Here is a 25,101-nt window from a genome sequence, read left to right on the forward strand (position 1 = left end):
AAGATACTCGGGTTTTTCATCCGGTGAAACAAGCAAACCGACTAGACAATCGACTGGCTCTGACAAAACGATTTTTCATCCCACAAAACAGGCATAATAAACGTCTCATAGCCTTTGCTATCCTTAGATGCCTTAGTAGAAACTTTGAACAACCACAACCGGTCAAAAGTTCAGATTAACTTCGCTTACGAAACTGCTTTTAATAATTTGATTTATATTTTTATATGCTGGCATTTTAACCTGAGTTGAAACATTCAACTTTTTCTCTGACACAAGAAGACCTTAAGGAGAGTCTTCGAGTTAAAATAACTAACTACTATCCTACAATCCCTTAAGTCTAACCATTAACATCATTATAGTGTCCAGATCATGTTTTCTTTCTCCATGTTCGCCCGTTTTCTCTTCACCAAACCATCAGTTCGCAACCTCAGCTCTCATCCAACGCCCAACCAGCGACCAAACAAAAACAGCCTTCAATAAATCATCGTTATTTGAATAAGCAGCGTTTGCATTTCGCTGTATAAGGAATTCGTGTAAAAGGCGTTTTGAATATGTGTCGTTGTTATTCTAAGATATAAATGACTCTCGGTGTCCAGAGGAAACAAGGGTCATTAATCCTATCTAAGAAACACAATTAAGCATGAAGTCAGACAAAAAGAGAGAGGCGGGAAGCGTTTATGTGGTGTGAGACCAGAACATAGTATAATAGATGTGATAAAATCTCACTTAACAAGTTGAACTACACCCACTTGGTTTCTTCACTTCCACTATGTGTTTCCCTTTTTCTTTTCAATGGCGGGATGTAATTTTTCTTATTCAACTGCTTGGTACTTGTATCACGTACTAATTTAAATAAAATACCCAAACTTGTAAACTGTTAAAGTAACAAGAGTTTTAATAGTGGGACAATACTTATGTGGTGATGAATGACTGGATTGCTGGCATGACCGTGGAAATTGAGCTGTGAAACTTAGTCCTATAAGTACGAATGTATGTTTGAAATACGTGGCCAAACAGACCAACACCTCTCTTATCTTCAAATCTTGCATAATGAGGGTGTTCTCCTAAGAACCATTCTCTCAATAGTAAACAGAGTCCATTATATCCTTCGTGTCCTGCTTCTAACAAAGCTATCTCCCGGGAGCTCCGGGCTTTAAAGTTATAAATTATTAGAACAATTACATGGTCCACTATTCGTGGGTCGAGGGACTGAAATGCCTGGTTATGACGTCATGGATGGAATAATTAGCAACTCTTACAGGAAAAGCACAGCTCATTTGAGGCAGTAATGGTTCAGGGTGTTGTCCGTTGGTATGCAGTTTCGTGAATGAAGACATCTGTCAGATTACTTTAATTGCAGCCTTTGTCGGGTTTTTATCAATGACCTATTAAAGAATACTCGGTCTCATTCCTTTCGTTCTTTTGTGTGCCATGAAGGATTTTTAAGAAACCGAATATCCTCATATTCAAATTATAATATCCTTCAAATACTCACCATGATCCTGAATAACATTCGGATATCCTTTAGATGTATATCTTTCACTTTGAATCTTTAGCAATTAGCTTCTAATATTTTATGTGCTTCTAAATGATCTGGACTAGGCACATCTTGGTCTTATAGCCCTTATGCCGTAAATACATACCAACCACTGTTCTGGACGCATGCGCTGCTCCATCTGCTGACATCATTCTTAGTTGTGAGATTTCTCTTGCGGTTCTTTTTAAAGGAGGAGGGGGGAACAGGTAAAATAAGTTAGCCTGTTGATATGAAATTTGGTAAAAAGTTCTAGAACATTTTGAATAATTCTTGAAATTCAAAAAGATTGCAGATGCCGAAAGTGGCTGGGTCCAAGAAACGACCAAGGAAAGCTAGAATATTCATTGATAGCAATTGATGTCAATGGATATTGCTTTTAAACCCTAAAGTAGATGAAACTCTGATGCTTAAAGAGCTGCATGCTAGAATTTGCCCACGAGCCACTAAAAACAAATACCCACTCTTCCAGTGTGATGGACGTGTTTTGGGATTCAGGACGCCTTGAGAACGATTACTGTTTGAATGTATGATCCCGTGTTTTCAGTTGGAAGGAAGTGTGATGGCCCGGGGGCGTTTCTCGTGGTAATTTTTTTTTTTTATCAATTCGAAGTAAACTTAGAACCATGACTACATTCTGCATTGCTGGGCTAGACAATTCTGTGTGCCCAACATTGTAGCGATTTCATGGAAGCGGCCCTTAAATCTTCTGGCACCACATTGATCCATTTCAAGAATGGATGGAAGAGAATGACATTGAAACATGCAATAGCCAGCACAGAACTCCGACCTCAACCCAGTTAAAAGTCTTTGAATCGAACTAAAACACAGAGGACAAAGCCAAAACGACCATCTTCGTTAGAACAGTAATACTGGAGCACAATAACTCGCTTTCTTTCAGAAATTAGCAGAAAAACATCCACGACTCACTGATTGTATTTAAAGTACTTTCTTTAAATACAAGTAGTTTTATTCATAACTATATGCCTCCATGAGTTTCAATAGAATAGTCAGGGCCGCACGTTCTAAATAAGCCAACTAGGTAGCTGGCCAGGGTGCCAAAAAAACCTGCCTACATATATCTTTGGGGTGTGGGAGAAGGATAGCGTACAAAATAATTTTAACAGAGAAATTGGGGTCTATGGAATTTAAATCGGGTATAAAAATTTCCGGGGAGCAACATTGCATGCTGAAAATTTGGTTAATCTGACCTTTCCTTCTCGAGTAATACCTGAACATCCGAATCATGCATTATATACAGAGATAATCTGAAAATAAAAAGTGCTAATTTTTTTATGTCTGATTTTAATGAAATATAGGATTGCTAGAGAAACCTTTTTAAAAGACTCGACTATAAAATTTCATTAAAATTCGTCCACTAGGAATCGAGTTGTTCCAAGTCGATGGACGAATGTGTTGTGCATTGGGCACTTTATCCATACCAAGGGCATTTGAAAAGTTTGTTTGGCCTGAGTGTGAAGGGTTTATTTCAGGAGTCTGGTAACATGTTATTTTTAAATATAGTCCACCTGTGAAGTCAAATACACTTTTGCCAGATGCTGCAATACGTCGAATTCAGTTGTGAATAAAGTATTCTCTGGGGCCTCCAGGAATTCGCCGTTGTAGCAATACCGTCACTATTGGTGGGAAAATGGATGCCAGCCGGTATTTTTTCAAATTAGGAAATAGGCGAAAGTCCCATGGTGCTAGATCTGATGAATATGGCGGATGGTCAATGATCTTAAATTTGCACTCATGCAGTGAGACATGACAGTGACAGACTTGTGAGCAGGCACGTCGTCCTGGTCCTGGTTGAACAAAACTCTTTGCTGAGTTTTCCTCGACATATGTCTTTGATGTTTTTACGCAAATGCTTCATAAGGTCCGCGTAATATTCTTCTGTGACTATCTGGCCTTTCTGAAGGTAATCAACTAGCAACACTCGATCAGCATCCCAAAAAAATCTTACGCCAAGGCCTTGCCAGCAAAAGGAATCGACTTGACTTTCTTTGGAGAAGAGCTCTGTTTCCACTGTTTGGACTGCGCCTTTGTCTCTGGCTGGAAGTGATGGGCATACATTTCATCCATGGTCACAAACCTCGCAAGGAAATTTGTTGGATATGCTTGAAAACGATGCAGATATTCACTTGATTTGACAACTATTGTGCTTTTTTGATCTGCTGTCAACAACTTTGGGCCTCATCGCGTTGACACCTTTTTAATAGCGAGAACCTCTGTTATTATATGGTGCATACATTCAGATGAGATGCCAGATGTTATCAACGTGCGTACTGAACTGTCACTGGTCGATCATTCAGCACCAGATCATGCACACCGTTAACACCTTCTGGAGTGATGGACATTGCAGGTCTCGCACAGAGTGGGGCTTTCCTCCAGGATGCGTACTGAACTGTCACTGGTCGATCATTCAGCACCAGATCATGCACACCGTTAACACCTTCTGGAGTGATGGACATTGCAGGTCTCGCACAGAGTGGGGCTTTCCTCCAGGATCTCCCTCCTTCGTTTAAATCCTGTTGTCCTCATCTTAAGCATGGAATAGGAAGGAGCATCTTCCCCAGTGTTGTAACCATGTCCTCATGAATTGCCTTTGGCTCTAATCCATCTTTGGTGACTGATGACTGATTTTGTCCATATTTCCTCATTCACACAATTTTATTGACTTCAGGACCTATAATTAAAAAGAAAAAAAAAACTTATCAAGAGAGACCAGCTGGATGAAAAGGCCCGCAAAATTTTGCAAGGTATTGTACCTCGCATATGACACATTAAGTTTGTTTTTTTTTTTTTTTTATTTTGTGTAATGGAAACTTCGGCTTTCTATATCAGAAGTTTTAATTTCTGACAAGTCTGAATGCTTATTTTAATTTTTTTATTAACACTTAATACATTTCTTGACTAAATTTAAATATATAGACAAATTTTATTCCATGCTGACGTATGGACATTGAAATCCAAAATGAAGTATATTATTTCCGAAATTTCGTCTTGATTTTCATCAAGGCGACTAAGACCATGAGAAGCCTGCGTATCTGTAAATTGCGCGTATCTTATAGTCGGTGTGCCTGATTGCCAAAAGAAAAATCTCAGTTTTTAGGAGCAAACAAAACTTAGTTCTCGCAAGAGACCGACGTATAAAAAAAAAAAAAAAAAAAAAAACACCATCTTTCCTCATTCACACAAGTCTATATTGAAGAGGACCTTAGAAATTCCTCCCATTCGCCGACGGGAATCGAACTGAGATTCAGAAGACGATGTACTCTGCAAACTGGGCTGCCATGGATGACAACAAAAAAAATGCAGAATCCCATTCGTCAAAGAGATGGAGAAAGAAAAAGGAGAAGAGATTCTTAAAAAAAGCTGCATCGGGTTTCTAATTGTATCATCGTGATTAAATTTAAACAGCAATCTACATCTTTTTATCTTGGGCATTTAGAGGATTTAGAGCTAGTTCTTGTTGTAACGTATTATAACTCTGTATTGTTGGCAATAAATAGATGGATTATATTTTATCTTTTCAATAAGATTATTATCATCTTTTAAAGGATACGTGACCCCATTCCCCTTACGAAAATCTGACAAGGAGATTTTATTTAAAGGTCTCCAAAGGTGGATGAAAGGTAGTCGATTGCTTTTTGGTCCTGAAACAAAACAACAGAGCAGTGGAAAGGCAGGTTTTCATGTTTTCATCCTCCAAAGAAATTTCTAACAACAAAATTAGCTGAGAAGATATTGGCCTCTGTCTTCTGGGAATCAAAGACAAAATAGATTTCCTTCAGAAATGGGCATTACTATTACAGATCAATGATCTAACCATTGTACCATCATGAAAATGTACCATCTCTCAAATCACACACTGCAATGACTAATCTGATTCTGGTTTATTAAAAAACAAACTTCTGTCGATGAAATCAAGCGGAAAAAATAAATAAACTCGTAAATTTTGTTACTGCAACTCTTTATTCCATGGCTACGTGACAAGCTTATGAATAACTTTTCGAGTATATGCACATACATTGGTGTATGTGCGTTTTACGTATTCATTAAAATGCGTGGATTGTTTTGTACTTGTTGGGTTCGTATATTCCATTATTTCATAGAAACTGTTTCTTGTTTTTAATGTAATTCCAAAATATCCAACGCCGATTGCGTGGCAGAAGTTTTTTCCTATTACGAAAGAGTATAAACAAATATATCAAGTTGAATTGCCACAGCGGGTCACTCCTGTACGAACGATGCAATAACGTTACAAATTGCAAAAAAAGTGTTGCATCAGTTAGAAGAGGACTCAATTAGAGAATTGTCAATTCCTCCCATCCTGTGTTATCACACAAGTTTGGCTGTCATTATTTCTACGCGGGTGTCTGCTGAGGGAAAGTAAACTCACTTATTGAATATAAATATTATTAAAGAGGGGATATTCTTCGATACTTTCACAATCAACAGGAGAGAGAGACAGAGCGTGATGATGGAAGATAAAGAGGGAAGGTTTTTAAGACTCCTGGACGACCACACCTTCAGAGGAGTTCACAAGATAGTGATAATACAAGGAACAGCAGCCACGGGCTCGAACCCCAGTCGCTCAAAGAAGAATATCGGAATAAATTAACGCGGTCTACTCAATCTTAAAATCTAAAAATTAATCAATTAACAAATCAAAGGAATTCTGCAACATCACAAACAGACAAACTCAACAAATTCCATCATTCGGACCATGATCGAGTGAATCCTGTACACGCCCATAAACCAAACAAATAATCCACTTTAAAAATAAAAAGAAGCCCTCGATATCAAAAAGCCAAATCAATCTCCAAAATCGATCAAAAAATCCAAACGGCTTGCAACGTGCCAAAAGAAGCAAAATAAATCAAAGCCAATCAAACGAGTCCAGCAACCACAAACAAAAAAAAGAAACAAACAAACCAATCTACACGACCTAAAAAAAATAATAAAAATTATTAAGAAATTCTTTTTTTCTTAAGAAATTCTCGAAAGCATCCGAAGAAAGATTTAATTTCGGGTCAACACGCCAATGCCTACTTAACCACACAGAAACAAGCTTACGTAACAAAGTTAAGTGTAATAATTCTCTTCACCTTACCGCCGACAGGAGTCGAGCATACACTGCGGTCTCGCTGCTGTGGGAGATCCCGTCATTCATCGTATTAGCCGACGAACGCCGCTCTCTCTTTTTTTTTTTCCCTCTCCTATATTTTTTCCCTTCCGCCCTCCCCCCCTCTCCTTTCGGGAGGCGGGACCACGAGGTGTCGATCAAAGCGCTACGGGGAGGAGCCACGGCGAGTGCGCGAGGCACAGAGAGCTACTGGGCAATAGTGCACATGCATGTTAACAAGTCGTAGCCTCCCTCCTTGACCCGTGTTCTTTCCATGTTGGATGTCTCCCGAGTATGTTTCCTTCGGTTCGTGTAAACGGTCAACGCTACGGCCAGACGGAAAACAAAGCAGTCGTGGCGCCGCCGACACCACCTTTTACATTACTCTCGCGCTGAAACCGCAAATCTTTGTGTGCGTGTGCGTGTGTGTGTGTGTCGGAGCAATCTCGTGAGCTAGTTGTTTATAACAACCCCCGGCCCGGTGCATGCGTATTCCGAAGGAGTGCACGAGTTTTGTAGCTATGACGAAGGTGGTTTGATAAATGCTCCGAAAAAGTCCATCCAAGTGCCTGGAGGGAGTTGGGTGTGGACCCGGACTATAGTGGACTCGATTTCGAGACACACACGCAGCAAAAGGTTCCTCGGTTTAAAAAAAAAAAAAAAGAAAGAAAAAATAAAAGAAGAAGCAGCAGACTCGTTTAAAACTCTCCTACGTGTGACTGTTGCATATGCAGACGACGGACCGTCCCTCGCGGTTCTTCCTACAAAAGTCTGCACTCGACTCGAGTATCCGAAGTTCACCTGTCGGCAGCACCGTAAAAAGCCCCCACGCACTGTGGGAGCGGTAGCATGTCCTACGCCCAATTTGGGTACACGTATCCCTCTACTTCCCAGGTAGGTCACGATTTTTTGATACACCTTTCTTTATTTTTCTTTCTTTCTTTTTTCTTGTAAGTAGCCGTCAGCACTTTCTTCTACAGCTGTCCGATGCACGTGAAGGATGGCGTGACACTAAGCCTAACGGCCAACGTTGTTGCCTTCCCAACATGTGATCATTTTAAGCGAGTTTGATTACTTGACTACGCTAACCCCCCCCCCCCCCCTCCTATTGCATCCCTCTAGTTTAAGACTTTTGTCTCCAAATAGTGTTGTAAATCTTTGAGTCAGAGGACTAAAAGAAACCAGAAGAAAAAAAAAAAAAGGAAAGGCGTTATTCTTTAAAGAAAGATGTTGACCTGACCAGGAGAGGAATCTGCCCAGGCAATCATACATCATGAGTGCCCAGCTATGGCACTGCTAATAGCAGACAAGGAAATAAATTTTAAACTGAATACAGAAGGGCTGATTTCGAAAATCAATCTTTAACAGCGCTCTCTGTGGATGACGTCTTTTGAAAGTCTTTAGCTCGTTTATTACACTGGAGATGGTTGTCAGATATTAAATCCCCTCTGTAAAGTATTATTTTAAAAAAATAAATCGGCAAAAATAGTTTAAAATGAGTAAGCCAAAACTAAACAGGAAACGGAATTAGAAAATTTTATACTGTATTTGTATAAATTTCAGTGGAAAATGTCATAATTCAATCCTTAACATTGGAAACAAAATGTCTTCTCTACAGAATGTTTGATCTTCGTTTATGTCAATTCTCTGCTCATTAAAATCCAGTCTGTTAAAATGTTCAGGCAATTGCTGCCAACTATTTTAAATGAATATTACATTTATGGAAGTTATTTGTCCAAATAAATCCAACTCATTCTAAAAAAAGTCTAAGCTAGAGCCAAACATATTTGTTTAAAAAATTGCAATTATATTGCTTTAGTTGATATTTGTTTTCAGTTGATTATTCGCATGAAAATTGATAATAATTATATTAATTGTGGCTATTATTTTGTATCTGAAACTTAGCCAGGAATCAGGTCCAGTATAACACTTACATTAGGTAGCATCAACAAAATCGCACATAACATCATAAAATCTCATGTTACATCAAAAAATCCCAGCAAATATCAACAAAATCCCAGGAAACATCACAAAATCCCAGGAAACATCACAAAATCCCAGGAAACATTACACAATCCCAGGTAACATTATAAAATCCCACATAACGTCATAAAATCCATGGTAACATCACAAAATCCCACAAAAAAAAGAGATGCACATCTAATTCTAGATAACACAAATTTGGTATATTCGCCATTTACACAGATAACAGTTATATTATCTTATTATCTATTAGGAGATTATCAAATAAGTGAATTTGTATTAATAGATTATCCGTTAGAGATTATCTCTGTTATTTTATTTAATTATGCAGAACATCTGAACATCAGTCCAGATTACTGCAATGGACACGGATTAAACTGTTTTATTTTACAAATAGCATCATCAAAAATAGTAAATAAATATACGGATTGGGTTATCATATCCGAGACGTTCTGCTACTGAATTTTCTTATCTCCTTCTAAGATAAACATTGTAGGCCTTACAAGAAAATTTAAGATAACCATGGGATATGTTAATATTACAAAGATCATTTATCACGTTGTAGAAGTTGCTTTTTTCTTTACCCTCGGGAATCTGCTGATAACCTAAAGGAGGGATGCTATCAAGTTCAAAGACCCACTGGTGCATTCCCTTCCCCCAGTCTTTTCCTGGATTGTAGCCCCCACTCCTTAACTACAGATATCCAACGCACCTAATAATATAGCAAATCGTCCAAAAACGCAGGGGCTAGGTTCCAGAAGGTTATCACGTTGGGTGTGAGGGGAGGGGGGGAAAATTATCAAGATATGTGTATAGTTTTTTTTGACTGAAATGCTTCGGAGAAGAATGATCGGTGTAAAGTTGTTTTATTATAAAATAGACAAGAAAGTAAAGCAAAAATTTACTGAATTATTAAGAAAATCTCGCGCATAAAAAAAGCATTTAGTTTAAGTAGTTTTTGAAGCAAGAAAACACAAGTGGATTGTAAATTCACTTCAGGACAGCAGAAGGTAAACAGGATCGTGACGTAGTAGATGAACAAAGCAATAAATGTGATACAATTCAAGGATTATTTGGTATTTGAACCATATACAGACATTTAGCAGTTTCAGGGACCAATATGCATCCAAAGAGATTTCATTACTGGACCTTGACTCAATCGAAATGAGCTGTAAACAAATACATCGCCGTGTCCTACAGGATACTCAACATCCGTTGTTAATACGTTTAAGGAGAGAGTTGCAGAATTTCTGTGGACACTGATTACATAATAAAACCTCTTTACGACGATTGGGAGAGTGAGAACCTTCATATTGAAGAACTTCCGATTGATTTTATCTTCCCCTAAATGTTTCTGTCAACGGAAGAATGCTCGCAGTCCCTGTCGATATGCTAATACCAAAACTTCAATCCCCAGCTGCTGATCGTAGATTTTCGCTGATCCATTCATCGCTTGGTTGCTGGTTTGGTGTTGTAGCCTTCCACGTTCACATATTTGATTGAATTGAACTTGTTGTCCCTAAAAAGAAGCAATTGTCTCAATCGCTGCTACTTGCGTGTAGGCTCTCCCATCCTTCTTTGGATTTAATCTACATGTGCTGTCTGCTATTTTCCACTTTTGTTGATTCTCCATTGCAGTCTACTCCCACTTCTAAGATTTATTTTATTTTGATCACAATTAATGTCTTTGAAAGTTGCATCTTAGGTCTTACCAATTCTTTTGTTTTATTAAATTAAAGTTAATTTCATTAAGATGTGACTAAATTTTCGTTTATCTATTGCTATAACTCCATATTTTCAACCGTAATGGAATTTTATCTTTGGAATAAAACCATAGAATTTTGTTTTGAATCTGAATTTCCATATTCAAGACTAATTTTGTTATTTTTGTCCAAGATTAATTTGTATTAAGGTAAAACGAGCAGTTATTCTAGAAGATATCATCATCCAGATTATAATTCGAAATGTAATCTGTATAATAGCTGAAGATTCGGTAAAGTTGAGCAAATTTCCATCATAATCTAAATGGTTCAGTCGACTTAAACTAAATGCTGAAGGCATCTTTACTCTTTCTCAGGTGATACAACACACACGAGGTGATACAAATTTAAATTTTAAATTGAAAAGGGATGGTTGCAAAACAGATATGCGGAAATTTACCATCAGCCAGGGAGTGATTGATGGAACAAACTTCTACCTGGTGTTTGTGGAGATAGGAAATTGAATATATTTGAATATATTTATTGTAATCAATCGTAATATTAACGAAAATTGCATTGATGTTTGATGCAACACCCATAACTCTAATAATGCTAGGGGTTTAAAAGAGGGATAGGATAAATTGTATTAAACCATGGTTGCATTTAAGGAGTACTGGAGTATTTATGAAGAACGCTTCATAAATCAAATCAACCATCAGCCAGCGAATAAAACAAACAGTAAAAAAACCTGCCCCTCATGGAACTACTAGAAAGAATCGTTTATTTTGTGCCACTTTAAAAAAAAACAAAGTCACTTTACTCTGGCCATCAATAACTATTTACGCTGTAGCCTCGTGCGGTTAGTCTTCACTTGAAAATAAACATCAAATGCGGGAATACAACATCTAGGCAATTTTGCTGTTTCGTTTTAACAGGCAGCTAATAAAACCTTTACGTATATCAACATACTCATAAGGGACCAACCCTCGTTGGATTAATAAATGTTCGCGAATCACATATGGGTATTGTAAATGTCAAACAGAATGAAATCTAAGCTAAGCAATCAATTACACCATCTATGTTAGTGTTTTCCATGCCATTAGTTTAATTTAAGAGACCACTTCGAGCAATTTATTCTTTCCAAAGAAAGGAAAAAACCAGAACTCGCCCCAAAAACTTTTATAAGAAAAAAATGGAGGAAGAAACAACATTGTTAAATGTCTCACTTAGATGCTTGTAAACACCATAGTTCTGTTAAACGAAAATGCAGAGGTACTTAAGCAATTTCTGGGCTTATTGTTGTGCACTGAGCTTCGTACTGATCACCTCCCCTGGAGGAAGACAGGAATTAAACCAGCAACCATATAATCCAGAGAAGGTTGGTGATGATGTTTAATTATCAGTTTGATCCCTGCTGGGCCGCTGCCTGGAGCTTAGTCTCAGACATACGGTGGCAAAAAAGCCAGGTGGCTGAAATGTTGAATTTTCGGGTGGTGGCCCAATCTTAGCCAGTACTGCAGTTTATACAACGTTTAAAAGAACGATGCGCAATAGGAAAATGTTAGGGAGTGTTTGCTGTTAAACGCGTCTGGGTTAGAAAAAGGTCAAACAACTTTTTCGTACAGATGTCTGCTGTTTATTCAAAATATTGAATTTTAATTTATTGTCTCTATAAAAAAACGGATTTCTAATCTTCGTTGTATTTGTTTATCAAATCTAATAATAAAGTAAACTGTTTATACTTTAATAAAGACCAATTTATTTATTAATATATATTTAGTGGAAGAAAGAAAATAACATTTATTTTCTTCATTTCTATTTTCAATTATGCGAAAGGATTTGTTGACTCAATGACGCCATCTTACATCTGTACCAAATGATTATTAACAAGAATTTCAGGTGTTTGCGAACCACTAGGTTGTTATAAAGAAATAAATATACACCTCATCGTTCTAGGAATACAAAATTCAACCTGTCATTTATATTTACAAACATACATCCGGATGTTCTAACTGCTGGAGGTCCTGGTATAGTCTGCGTAGTCATCCATCCTGTTCTATCTCAACCCTCCTCCTATCCTTGTTGATTAATGTCAATTGTGTTAATGTACATAAAACCAATGTTCGTTATTAACTGTAATCAAAATATAGATATTTAAGATTATTATCCCTGAACAATAACAACTCGAATATTAATTCTCTTTCATTCGCTTTTGTTTTATTTCGATCACACCAAGAGTCACATTTATCGATATATGTCAATGTAATTACATTAATGAATTTCTACAACTCAGTTGCTCTGCGATCTATGTGTATATCTCAAGGAAAACTTGTAGGATCCTTTTCTTGCTTGTAGATCAGACAAGAAATTCTAGTTTTCCAAAGCAAGGACGAATTTTATCGCGAAGGATTGAATGGAATAAGCCATAAGAAGAGCCGCATTGGCAGAACTGGACTGTTTTAATTCTTATGGGGTGGGGGGAACCAAGGGAAAGAAGTTCCCCTAATTACATTGCATCTATTAACGCTAAGGTAACCCAGAGATATTTAGCATTTTCCATACCGGGCCCATGTCAGCAATCGTAATTCTCGTATACGTAACATTCCAGGTCTAAAAACTCAAGGAAGGCCTAATACCATTACGATATGACATACTTTGGCAATGGCATTTTAACTTAATCGTCCAAGGGTAATTTGGACTCAATTAAAGTATAACAAATCGAAAAAAGAAGAAGAAGCATCGCTGGAACTCGCTTGCTAACCCAACACACGCGCAATATCGATACTCTTTCAAACTTATCCTATATTTTATTTAAAAACAAATGGAAAATTTATTCACCTCTATCCGAACATCTGTTTCTTCACTGTAGGGATTCTTCTCTAGCTGTTGTTGCAGGGAGGAAAAAAGCCGCGGGAAATGTGATGACATCATCTGGAGGTTATTATTCTACCTGACTGCAATATGACACCGTTGACTTATTCATAAACTTTGCCTCACATTGGGAAGCATTTAGTGGGGGATTGTTGTTACCGTTGCCATAGTTACCAAGATACCCTAGCGAGCAAGGTGAAACGCCCTCGATGCTTCGGTATAATGTCGAAAATCGGCAACGCATTGAGCAACGTCTAGGAGGGTTTTATGCGCTATTTGTGGCGGCAGAAGGAGATACCGACGTATGACACACACTATTACCGTTGGCCATCGGAAAGCTGAGGTAAGTCTGAAGCTCCCAATTGGTTGCTAAAACATTTTGGGGAAAAACAACTAACCACAGCCACGATGGACCGTAAAGGGACCAACTTACCACTTGAGGATGACGACACAGTCCACTGCAGGGTGCCACTCCCCTCTGGCACTTACTTAGTTTATATTTAATGTGTTTTTTTTTTATTGTACACTTTTCTAGACTGTAAATATCTCGACCTACTTAAGTTTTGGCTCACATAACTCGTTAGTAAGGACTTTCTGGACTTTTAATGGAACCAAAATCTATATAAAGAACATAGCTGATTAGAAAACATTGAGAATGTCTTTTAGAGGAACTAAGGAATAGCTTATGCTTCTTAGTTATTCTTTAGCTAAAGATGACACAGCTGTTGTAATTTAATACATTATTACTTTTCTAACAAACAGTTTTATTTCGTTTTATTATTATCTATTTTTTTCTGACCGGTTACTTCTCAAGAAATTGGTATCCGGCCTTCGATTTAATACAATTTTAACCTTAAAAACTTCGTTAAGAAGTTTAGACCCAGGAGTGTCCTCCGTATTAAGGATGGGGGAGTTAAGGTGAAGCTTGGAGAGCCTATTGCCATTTGAAATCAGACTTGAGTTCCCCCGTCAATTGCTATGAGGTTTAAAATGTTGAAAATAGATCCTTCGATGTAGGACATAATATATCTACGTACTTTTAGTTCGATTTTTTCTTATTCTTAAATCTTTTATGTGAGTATAAACAGTTAAAAGAATGTATGACTCTCTCTCTCTCTCCCTTTCTTAGTTCAGTATGTACAGCTGTCCAATGACAGGTCATTAAACATTTTGCAGCATAAATCGAAGGATTAGGATTCGTCTATCAATGATTGCAGACTGTCTGGCTGTAAATACTACATGATACGAGTGATATGATAATTTTCGATCTTCCCATCTGGTTTTAACATATAATTAACTACTTTGATTTATACGTTTTTTTTTTTGCTAAGTGAATATCATAATTTCCATCTGGAAACCAGACCGGTGTTACGAATTCGACAATTGGTTGGATCAGTGCAACGTATGCGAGTACGTTGTACGTTTAAAAATTTGTATGCTCTGCAGGGAACAGGTGCAGCTTTTTATTAGACTTAACATCTGATAAGCTCCATGGGTCACGTTATGTTGTTGTAGTAAGGTTTTAGAAGCATCAGGAACTAAGGTCATATTGCCCCGTGTATATTGTCTGTAAATTGCGCGTGTTCTGTGGTCGATTTTTTGTTCGCTGGACGAAAAACTGGAGTTTCTGGGAGAAAAAACCACGCTACACTCGCCTGAGACTGACTAACTCGGCCACGTGTTGAAAAAGGCCCATAAAAGTCTTCCCGTCATCGACGGGACTCGAACTCGGGTCTTTTCCACCTTGAGAGATCCGTCCTCCCTGGTGTGTGGACGACGGCGATCCTTCCAACTGTGCTACCCATCAGGGCCGGTCACATTATGTACGTAATATGAAAATCTTCTTTTAGACGAATCTTATGTTCAGGTCTATTACGTGTAGTAAGCGATCTATAATTTAGGAGGTTATTGTAGATAATAATAAATAAAATTATACAAAGTATACTTCATATAAATTATTTTGCCTTAAATAATATTTTCCACCATATTTAATAAGAAAAAAAATTCAAAAAGTATGTTTATCTTTGTCTTCATGTTTTCCTGATGAAGTTCTTTTCTTCCAACTTTCGTTCTCAAGAATATAAGAGTGATAAATACAAATGAGTGAAAAGTAAAAAGTACGAGCTTAAGTTTAGTAGATATTGAGCAATGAAAAAAACTCTATCAGCAAGGAAAGCCAGAAGATATCCCTCTCTTTCGGCATCTAACTTTAATATTTTGTATTTTATGTCATTCGGGGATTTGTTTTTTTAGGGGGTGGAGGGAAATGAATATGTAGAGATTGGCACAGAAAATCTGAATCAAAATTATATATCCAAGCGAAGCTATGGAGCACCCAAATAATACTTAAACTTGAAATACGAAGGACGTTTGAAAAGTTCGTGACCATAATATGAAAGGTTTATTTTTATTTGAGGAGTCTAGTAACATGTTAATTATCAACGTAGTCCCCTTTGGACTCAGTAAACTTTTGTCACCGAGGAATATTCCATCAGCATCCCAAAAAACCAGCCATAACTTTGCCAGCAGAAGGAATCTACTTGGCTTCCTTTGGGGGGAGAAGAGCTGTGTTTTGACTGCTCCTTTGTCTCTGGCTGAACGAGATGGATCGACGTCTCACCTGTGATCACAAACCTTGCAAGGAAATTTGCCGGATCTGCTTGAAAATAATGCAAATGTTCACTTGACTTGACAACTCTTGCACATTTTTGATCTGCGATCAACACCTTTGAGCCCCATCGTGCTGGCACCTTTTTCATGACGAGAGCCTCTGTTATTATATGATACTTACATCCAGATGAGATTCCCAAGATAATAGCAATATACCAAACGGTCACTCGTCGATCACTCATCACCAGATCATGCACACTGTCAACAACATCTAGAGTGATGGACATTGAAGGTCTTTCACATCGTGGATCATCTTCGAGGCTCTCCCTCCCTCATTTAAATTCTGTTGCCCACTTCTTAACCATGGAATAGTAAGGAGTATCCTTCCCCTATATTGTAACCATATTCTCATGAATTGCCTTTGAAGTTGGTCCCTTTCTTTCCCCAAATATTGGGTGACTGATTTTGTCCATTTTTATTCATTCACACAACTTTATTGAATTCAGGAGCTGTAATTCAAGAAAGACCTTACTGAAACTGTATGAAACTTGGTGGGTTACTATTTTATGTGTTTTACATTCAAGTACAGAAATTTTTAACATTGTACCATTGTCCTTTCATAATCAGGCCAAGTACGTTTCAAACGCCCCTCGTATCTATATACAACCAATATTAATGGATAAACTGTGAGCTATGACTAAATATATCTTAATAACTTTTCTCAAGGGTCGGCTCCATCAAGAATGAGAGAAAAACAGCAATATGTCCGCATAATGATTACTGCAGAATTATGATGATTAATGCATAATGATTATGCTTAACAAGTTAAATTTAGAATTGGGTTTTAAGGTAAGGCAAAGAGGGTACCAAATAAGGGTAACGTTATTATAATAGGAAAGCATAAAAGCTCATTCCAAGCAGGGGGGGGGGCAATGAGCACCAAGTGGTTCCACCTGCAACACTGAAACGAAAATGAATATGGTGCTAGAGTGACAGTAACGATTCCAAGTGGAAAGGAAATATCTATTATGGTCAGACTTGATGAAGTCCAACGAATAATATCTGAAGAGGAAGAACCGAGGGGTTATAGAAAGAATACAACAGCTCATCCATCCTCAGAACTATCATAATTCCAGAGCTACTATGCATAAAAAAAGAAGGTTCTAAAAAGTAGAAAATAGGTTATTAGACGTTAGTGGTGTGGCCCGAGTATGTCCAGGATTGCAAGCTTGTTCCTTTAGATAAAACCTTAATAAGATTGTGCTGGGTACATCACGTGCAATCTTAAATGTTGAGTATGTATGAACAATGTTGGAAACACAAATTGTCATTCACAAAATATTAAAGCAAAACAAACTTTTAAAGTCAATAGTTAAGATATACAAAAATTAAAGTTAAAAGTAAGATAAAAAATTTGATATTCACAAAGCGATAATTTTGATATTGAAAATTCCGAATTCTGTACAATTAGATGCGGAGGCAATTCTCATGTACCGGAAAAGAATAACACTGGAATGGACCGGTATCGAAATGTTAGTTATCCAAAGATTGACTGTCTGGAATCTGAATACTTCTCATTTGTTGTAATGGCTAATTTTTGTATTTCAAGGGTCAACTTGATGTTCAAGTCTAGATAGTTGGCATATAGATTGTCAATATTAATTTTTTTCTAAAGTTCTAAGGTCTTAGGTCTAAGGTTTCTAAGGTTGAAAAATTTTTCCCTCTGAATCTTGGTTATTCTTCGAAAAAAAATCATCGCGATTGGACAGTCTACAGCAGCCATATCAATCCACTGCAGGATGGAAACCTCCTCAACAAGTCTTGTTAAGGGAAAGGGACCATAATCTGCCACGCTGATCATCCAGTGAAGTTGGCAGAACGACTGTATTTAATAGGAGCTTGAATCCCAGTATACTCAAAGAGCCTGTGCTATTGCAATATACATGGTGGGCTGCTTATTCTTAATTATTGAAAAAGAAGAGAGGTATGTGCTAATTTTCACATTAAGAAATCTTTTTCAATTATTTGGAGTAGAACTGGATAGTTGGATTTTGGTAAGAAATCGCACGCGTTGAAGATAGTAGTAGTAATAACAGCAAATGATGCACGGTAGCAAGCTTATGCAGCATCAACCAAACGCTACACAGTTCAACCATCCGTACCTTCCAAGAATTTGTCTAGTTCTTAGAATATCATAAGGCTCACTGATTATGGATTAAAGGTATGGACTGAGGATGGCTTATAGATCATAGCTTGTTGTAACAGATTCTGAGACTGATTTGTTCTTGAGGAAATTGGGGATCTAGCACGCTGGTTTGGATACTGTGGCCAATCTTGGTCCTATTCTTTATGCTTTTTTGGTTCTGCAATTGTAAACATCCTTGGGTAAACATAAAGATAGCCCTCGTGGGTAGCATAGTTGGTAGGATCGCCGTCCTCCCCACACCGGGTGGAAAAGATCTGAGTTCGAATCCTGTCGATGACGAGAGGAATTTTTATGGGTCTTTTTCACAACGTGGCTAAATAGTCGGTCTCGGGAGAGGGTAGCTTGGTTTTCTTGGTCCCGGAAACTCGGGTTTTCGTCCAGTAAACAGAAAATCAACCTCAGAACACGCGAAATTTATAGACAATATACACGAGCAACATGACCTTAGTTGCCTATGCTCTTAAACCCAACAACATCCATTCAAGATAAAGATCTGAGAGGTTCAATTGGTTCAGTTTGACCTAACTAAAATTAATATATTAGTTTTTCATATGAAAATCTAGTTACCGCCTTTACACATTGATAGGTACTTCTTCAGGCACCAACAAGCTTTTTACACTTTTCATGCATTGATAGGGGTTGGTTTCTGTCCAAGTGCCTATCAATATGTAAAGAGACGGTAATTATTTATATATATATATATTTCAGTCGGCATGTGCATATATACATATATAAAAATTTGATTAGTCTTTTCGGCTTATTTAATACTCATAGATTCATATCATTACTTATCATGCTCCAACACAGTAGTATCAATTATATCTTCATTACTAGCCGGCGTTATATACACATTTATACGAATATCAAACACTCCCACCTAAAAGTTTGAATCACATTTATTTTTCTTAATTTTCAAAGTACCAATAGGACCGACGTGTTTATCAATTTTATTAAAATATTTTCTATTATTATGAATAAAATTTAAAAAGTGAAATAATATTTAAGAAATTTCTAGAATATTCGAGAATATTCCAGAAAAGCGTAGAAGACTGCTAAATGTGGCAAAACATTGTGAAAGGAACCTGAATGTGGCAGAACATTGTAGACGATTCTAGAATATTCTAGAAAGTGGGAGTGTTGTTTAAATATTATAGACGATTGTAAATGATTCTAAAGTGTTTTGCAATAACATGAATTGATGAATAGGAGCTGTATATCATAAAATTGAACACCCGTCATTCAGAAAGCGAGTTTTGTGGGTATTTTGTGAAAAACATGGTAAGGAACTGAGCGTTAAAAAAGAAGTGCTATTATAATTCTGTATAAATCTATTCTGAAATAATATCACAATTTTCGCACAGCACACATTGGTTACTACTTCGATATTAAGGAGCAAACACCCTCCACTACAAATACAAGCAGGTAATGTGCATCTGTGTAATATTGATGAGGGACTACAGTGGTGCAATCTCACCACCGAACAGCGTTATGAACATTGAACACCGATACGGTCACTGATTGCGCGATGGATTATTATTTACTAAATGATTCATTTTATTTATGCCTCTATATTTTGAATTTCTTAGGTCCTTATCAAAGTTTTAAACAAGATTGTTTTGAACGGATACCAATTTTTATCTATATACCATTATGATGCTTAATAACGGAGAATAAGTCAGTGATTTTGATTTATTCGACTTACTTTAAAAATCACAATACTTGATGTGCATTTCTAAGCGATGCAAAATACAAATATTTGTTTGTATGTACCATCGATCTTTTCTGGACATATATGTGGGAAAAGGGGGGCCACACTTTACCACCTCAGTTCTTAAAAGGGATTATGCAATTGCTGAAACAGAATATGCCACCCATATGCGACTATAAGATTCTATTGCTCCGAATCCAGTGCTCTTTCTACCTCTACTGTCTCATCATGTCCAATATAGTCGCCAAAATCTTTGAAATGTAAATTTTCAAATCTTTCAATGTTCCTTCATCCTTTCAGCTAAAAATCCATCTCTCCAATCATGTCCCATCTCTATGACTTTCAGTTTGCGTTCCAGTTCCAGTCTATCAATACCGAATGGCAACTGCTGTTCTCCGATGAGCTGAAACTTAAATGGGGGTACAGTGGATCGCTTAAGCTTTCACTCATTTTCCTTCTGGATTTCGTGAAAGGAATTTTTTTAACGAAAATAAGTTTTATAATTTAGTAAACATAAATAATTAATGAAAATGTGATTCTTTTGTATGATGTGCAATTATTTGCTTTGCTCTAACCACGGAAATTTTCAAATTTTAGCAAATCTTTAACGCGAACTTGAAAAGCAATCTGAACAAGCAGATTCAAAACAAGAAAATGGCACTTCAGAAATGCCAAAGCCATTACTGTTCTATTTAAATCATTCTTTTAATAACTTAAACATTACTTGACATCTTATTATTTTAGCAAATATGGAGAAAAATTCTACTGATCTGGTAAGAACAAATAAGCGAAAATATGAGGGATTTACAATCGATTGACTAAGATGTAACTGCATGCTTAAAATGGACCTGCTGTCTAAAATAATTTTTGGACAAAGCTGAATTACTCCTTTACACCGTGAACCACTTTGTCTCAACTTTTGCTATTAGAAACATCAGCCTGTTTGCAATGTTGAAACTGTGCCAACGATGATGTTACTGGAAAACTGGAATGATGTTACTGGAATATCATGATAAAAACCACGAAACAAAGCCAAATTAAATTTCCTAATATTAAAAGAGGAATATTCAACGTGGCTTAATGTAATGGTAACATAATTGAATCACGTTATTTGCAGCAACACCGTCTTTGTTGATTTACAACCTCCATTCGCCTGGAAAACAAAAGTAATTTGCTTCGGCATGGACTTCAGGAGAAGGTAATATTTCCTTATGCTCACCCATGACGACTGGATGGTGGCTGGAAGCGAATTCGCATATTCGAATATTCGATGTCCCTTGATTTCATCCCACACGTGCTTTGATGGATTGGAATGTTCCACTGTCCAGACTAGAAAAGAAGAGAAAGACCACTGTCCTAAAACCTTCTTCATAACGTCGAACAATAGCACAGATATAATCCTGCTGGTTGTAGTCATCACTTTGATTGGATATACCTCGTCCCCGTAGGTACATCCAATCAAAGGGCCGGCTGATGTCCACGGACATCAGCGGGCCCATTATCTTTCCACAAACTCTGCACCTACACAAACCTAACCGGCCTTCAATTATTCTCCAACAAACACTAGTCATGGTTTCATGTCGTATATATGATACAATTGGAATACGGATTCTTTGGATCACATACCCCATTACCAGCTGAGTATCCAATTCTGGTGATTCTTTGCCATCACAGAAACCAAAATTATTAGGAAAGTAATAATTTTCAGTACCTTTGCCAGTGTTTTCAATTTTATTGTGAAAAACACTGCCTACTTTCTCGACCTACTCTCTCGATCCTGTTCCTCTACCTTTTCCACTTAAACTACGTCCAGTTTTGTGTACATATTTTAAGTCTTGCTTTTACTTTCGCTTTCTTACGTTCTTACGTATTTATTTTATACATCTCCACTGTAAAAATCAAAACATAATGGGGGAAAAAGTTTAAATATTTCTCAATGTATTTTAGGTGTTGTAAACGCCTCAGTTGTGTATATACCACAAAGGTACTTTTGCTACAAAATCATCATAATCATCATCTCAGATTGCGAACCAAGTTACTATGCGTTGCCTGCACTTCAAATAAAAAGCACTGCTCCCAAAAGGAGAAGAGTATACTACTATTTGTGTGCCATTAGCCATACAGCCGTTTTGGTGTTTATCGGCACCTCATCAATGGCAACTGAGTGAAGAAATTTTTAAAAAAATCATAATTCTCCGCAGGATATGCTAATGGCACAAAACTGTTTATCAGAGAATTATCTGGAGAGTTTATTAATGTTCCTCAGTTCAGATTAATGTACACAATATTACGTACAATCGTTGTTCACAACAAGATACGCCTTTGGTAGCTTGTCAAGAAAAGCAAGTTGTACTTATGAGTGATCAGCAAAAGAGCAAAACGTGCGAACCTTGACGACTCATCCAAGTGTGAATTTATCTCGAATCATATCAGGTGACTGACTTCTTTACAACCATTTTCGAGTATAAATCACACAGTTTACATAAGTCTATACCTCGGTTTCTTAACTCTCTCTCTCTCATAAATTTATGATTAATAATAATAAAATAAAATCCTTATGAACGCATAATATTATGTTAGCGCTTGGAACAATGTAAAAATGAGTTAATCGAACTGCTTTTTATTCTCATTGAGCTTTGAATGGTGGTTGTGGAAAGGCTCTGGTGCAGATTCTCTCACGTTGGTAGTGACTGGCTAAAAAAATCCATGTAGGAAGATTAAAGTGAGTGTTTAATGTTGTTGGCCAGTTAAGAAATACCTTGGATCATTCTAAGATTCTCATATCTGGGAATGACACGGCAATAAACAAGACGTCTTAATTCTTCGACTTTGAAACGTATAATAGGCCATTTATGGAGACATTAGCAATTAAAATTTATTTGCGATGGGGGGGACCTTGCATAAAAATTCATTTTTTAACTCCTATGATTGTCATAGTCTCTATCATCAATGACACAAACGCGACATCCCTTCAATTGATAATTTATATTCAGCACGGCCAAGCTGATCAGTTCAAGAATTATTATTGCGCCCAATTAATCAACTCACTATTACGTTCAATAAGTTTTTCATCCATAAAAAATATATCGTCTTCCACCCCTCTTTTACCCTCTCATTATAGCGTAAACTTTGCGCGCGCAGTTCTTATTTACAAAACTCAATTTGCCCGGATACCCCGAATAATGAGAAAACACATCGAAGCTCCCCCTGAGTTCCTTCCACCTCTAGGTCTAGAGAAACGTATTAGGGGTGGTTACATATCTATTTCGCACCGTGTTGAACTGGCGAAAAAAGAATTAAAGTAGAGACGATCGCCCTGAGCGCTCAGTGTCCCCCTCTTCCGGTGGATGAATACATTAAAAACTGTCATTAGCTCCAGAGACCGACATCTCTTTTATTTGAATGCATAATTGTTAGTGTTCTCAACATCAGGGCTGTTTGGAATGATGAATGACCATCTTTTTTCTCCTGCTTCTACAACAAACATGACCATGTTAATTATAAAGCGATTTTTCTAAATGACTCTTTTTTTCTTTTTCTTTCTTTTCCATATCATCAGGAGGCTGGTAAGCATTATTCGCGCCCGAGAGATAGAAAGAGAGATTGCCGGAAATTGAGACAGCTGCCTACCATAGTTAACAAGCCCGATTTTCTCCTGACAGAAAATTGAAAGAGGATGGATTTGTTGGGGACTTTATTACTGCGCTGAATTTGATTAGAAATAATATCTGATGACAAAGTAGAAGATACCGGATTGGAGAATTAAGGAAGACTGTTGGTGTCAAGGATTTTATCGAGATAATCCTCAGACACGAACCTTAGATGTTTTTGTTTGGTATTCAATAACCCTAATCTGAATATAATAATGGCCAGTTTTACATAATTTCTAAGAATTTTTAAAATGGCCAAGTTCCATCGCAGTTGGGGGCTTATACGAAGGTTAAATACGTGTAATTTTTCAATAAAAATCTAAAGCGGCCAGCTGAATGGTTTTAGGGCCATTTGCCGCTCTAAAAACTTATTGGAACCTGTAGTAAAGGTTTGTTTAAAGTGTCGAATTCTGTTTTAAAACAATAGAAAACCATTCTTGTTTTATGGGTTTCAATGCCAAGAAATGTGGAGTATATCACAAGCCACATTTCCTCATACAAAGAATGGAATTCGGGTTTATTTTCAAGCAGACTGAGTGTGTTAGGTGGAAAAGCCCTGAGTTCAAATGCCCTCAATGACTCGAGGGATTTTTTATGGGTCTTTCTCACAACGTGGCTGGGTTAGTCGATCTCAGGCATAGATAGCATGATTTTTTATCCCAGAAATTCGGGTTTTTTTGTCCAGCAGATAGTAAATTAACCACAGAACAGACGCAATTTATAGACATTATATACGGTGCAATATGGCCTAAGTTGCTGATGATGAATGATGAAGCTCTAAATATCCAGTGAAAATCTAGGAACACAATGTGGTCAAATGCTCCCATCGTTATCTAACCATTACGATTCTAATACACCACGTTTCTATCAACATTAAATCCTAACTGCATTAATGGAGTCGGCATCAAATATTTATTAAAAGGAGGTGTAGAGACAGATATAGCATCATTGAGTATGCCATACCTGACACATGTCAACAACGAATGGCCACTCTATTAACGTCCTTTCCTGACTTTTAAGAATGTCGTTGCATGAAAAATGTAACAGACGCTATAGTGTGACCGGCCATGAGACCGTGTTGTAACTGCGAGGTTATCAATTCATGTCGCCTCTCCTAGCATCGAAAGCGCTTGTTCGGCTGAGCTCAGAACAGCGCATGATCAGATGTTGAATACCAAACTGTTACTATGATGTGTCTGCTAAATATGAAAAAAAAACGTAGGTTAGGATAAATATAGTCGCGCCACAAGGTTGAAGAACTGGAAATTGGGCAATATTAACTCTACGAATGTCAGCATTGGGAACAAATTAACGTATTTCGATGAAGTTAATGACTTTTCCACACACACGTTATTCAACTGTACCAGTGCAGTGGCCAACTTGTCATCCTGATACATTGCGCTTGAAAGAACGGTTCAAAATGTTGTAAGCTCAACGATTTGCTGTATTTTTGGATAAACTGTAAAGACGATTTCAACAGAGTTTTCTAATTCTGTTTCGTCTTTCAAATAGCGCTTTTTTTTAGCTTCCAGTTACTCCTGTCTTTCAACATAGTTAATCATTTTCGAAAAATTGCAGTGTGTTGTTAAGTTATGAATCTGCAACTTCCAATGATGTTACTACTCGTATTACATTGAGTTACTTAGTAACTCTTCGTGATGAAACACCTTGCAATTTGGCGGCTCTCAAACTCAGGTCTTTTTCA

General features: G+C 37.2%; 1 protein-coding gene across 1 annotated transcript in view; it reads left to right on the forward strand.

Annotated features, from left to right (window-relative positions):
• The first annotated feature begins 7,385 nt into the window (after positions 1–7,385).
• Positions 7,386–25,101, forward strand: part of LOC150090028 (iroquois-class homeodomain protein irx-2-like) — a 60,342-nt gene continuing 42,626 nt past the window's right edge. The window contains exon 1 of the mRNA XM_090368941.1: positions 7,386–7,562. Coding sequence (XP_090225067.1) covers positions 7,518–7,562 — 45 coding nt within the window. The 5' untranslated portion in view covers positions 7,386–7,517. The remainder of the gene's footprint in view (positions 7,563–25,101) is intronic.

This window comes from Mastigoproctus giganteus, chromosome 2, assembly GCF_048544385.1.
Source record: "Mastigoproctus giganteus isolate SK-2022 chromosome 2, ASM4854438v1, whole genome shotgun sequence".
Taxonomy (NCBI): Eukaryota; Metazoa; Arthropoda; class Arachnida; order Uropygi; family Thelyphonidae; genus Mastigoproctus; species Mastigoproctus giganteus.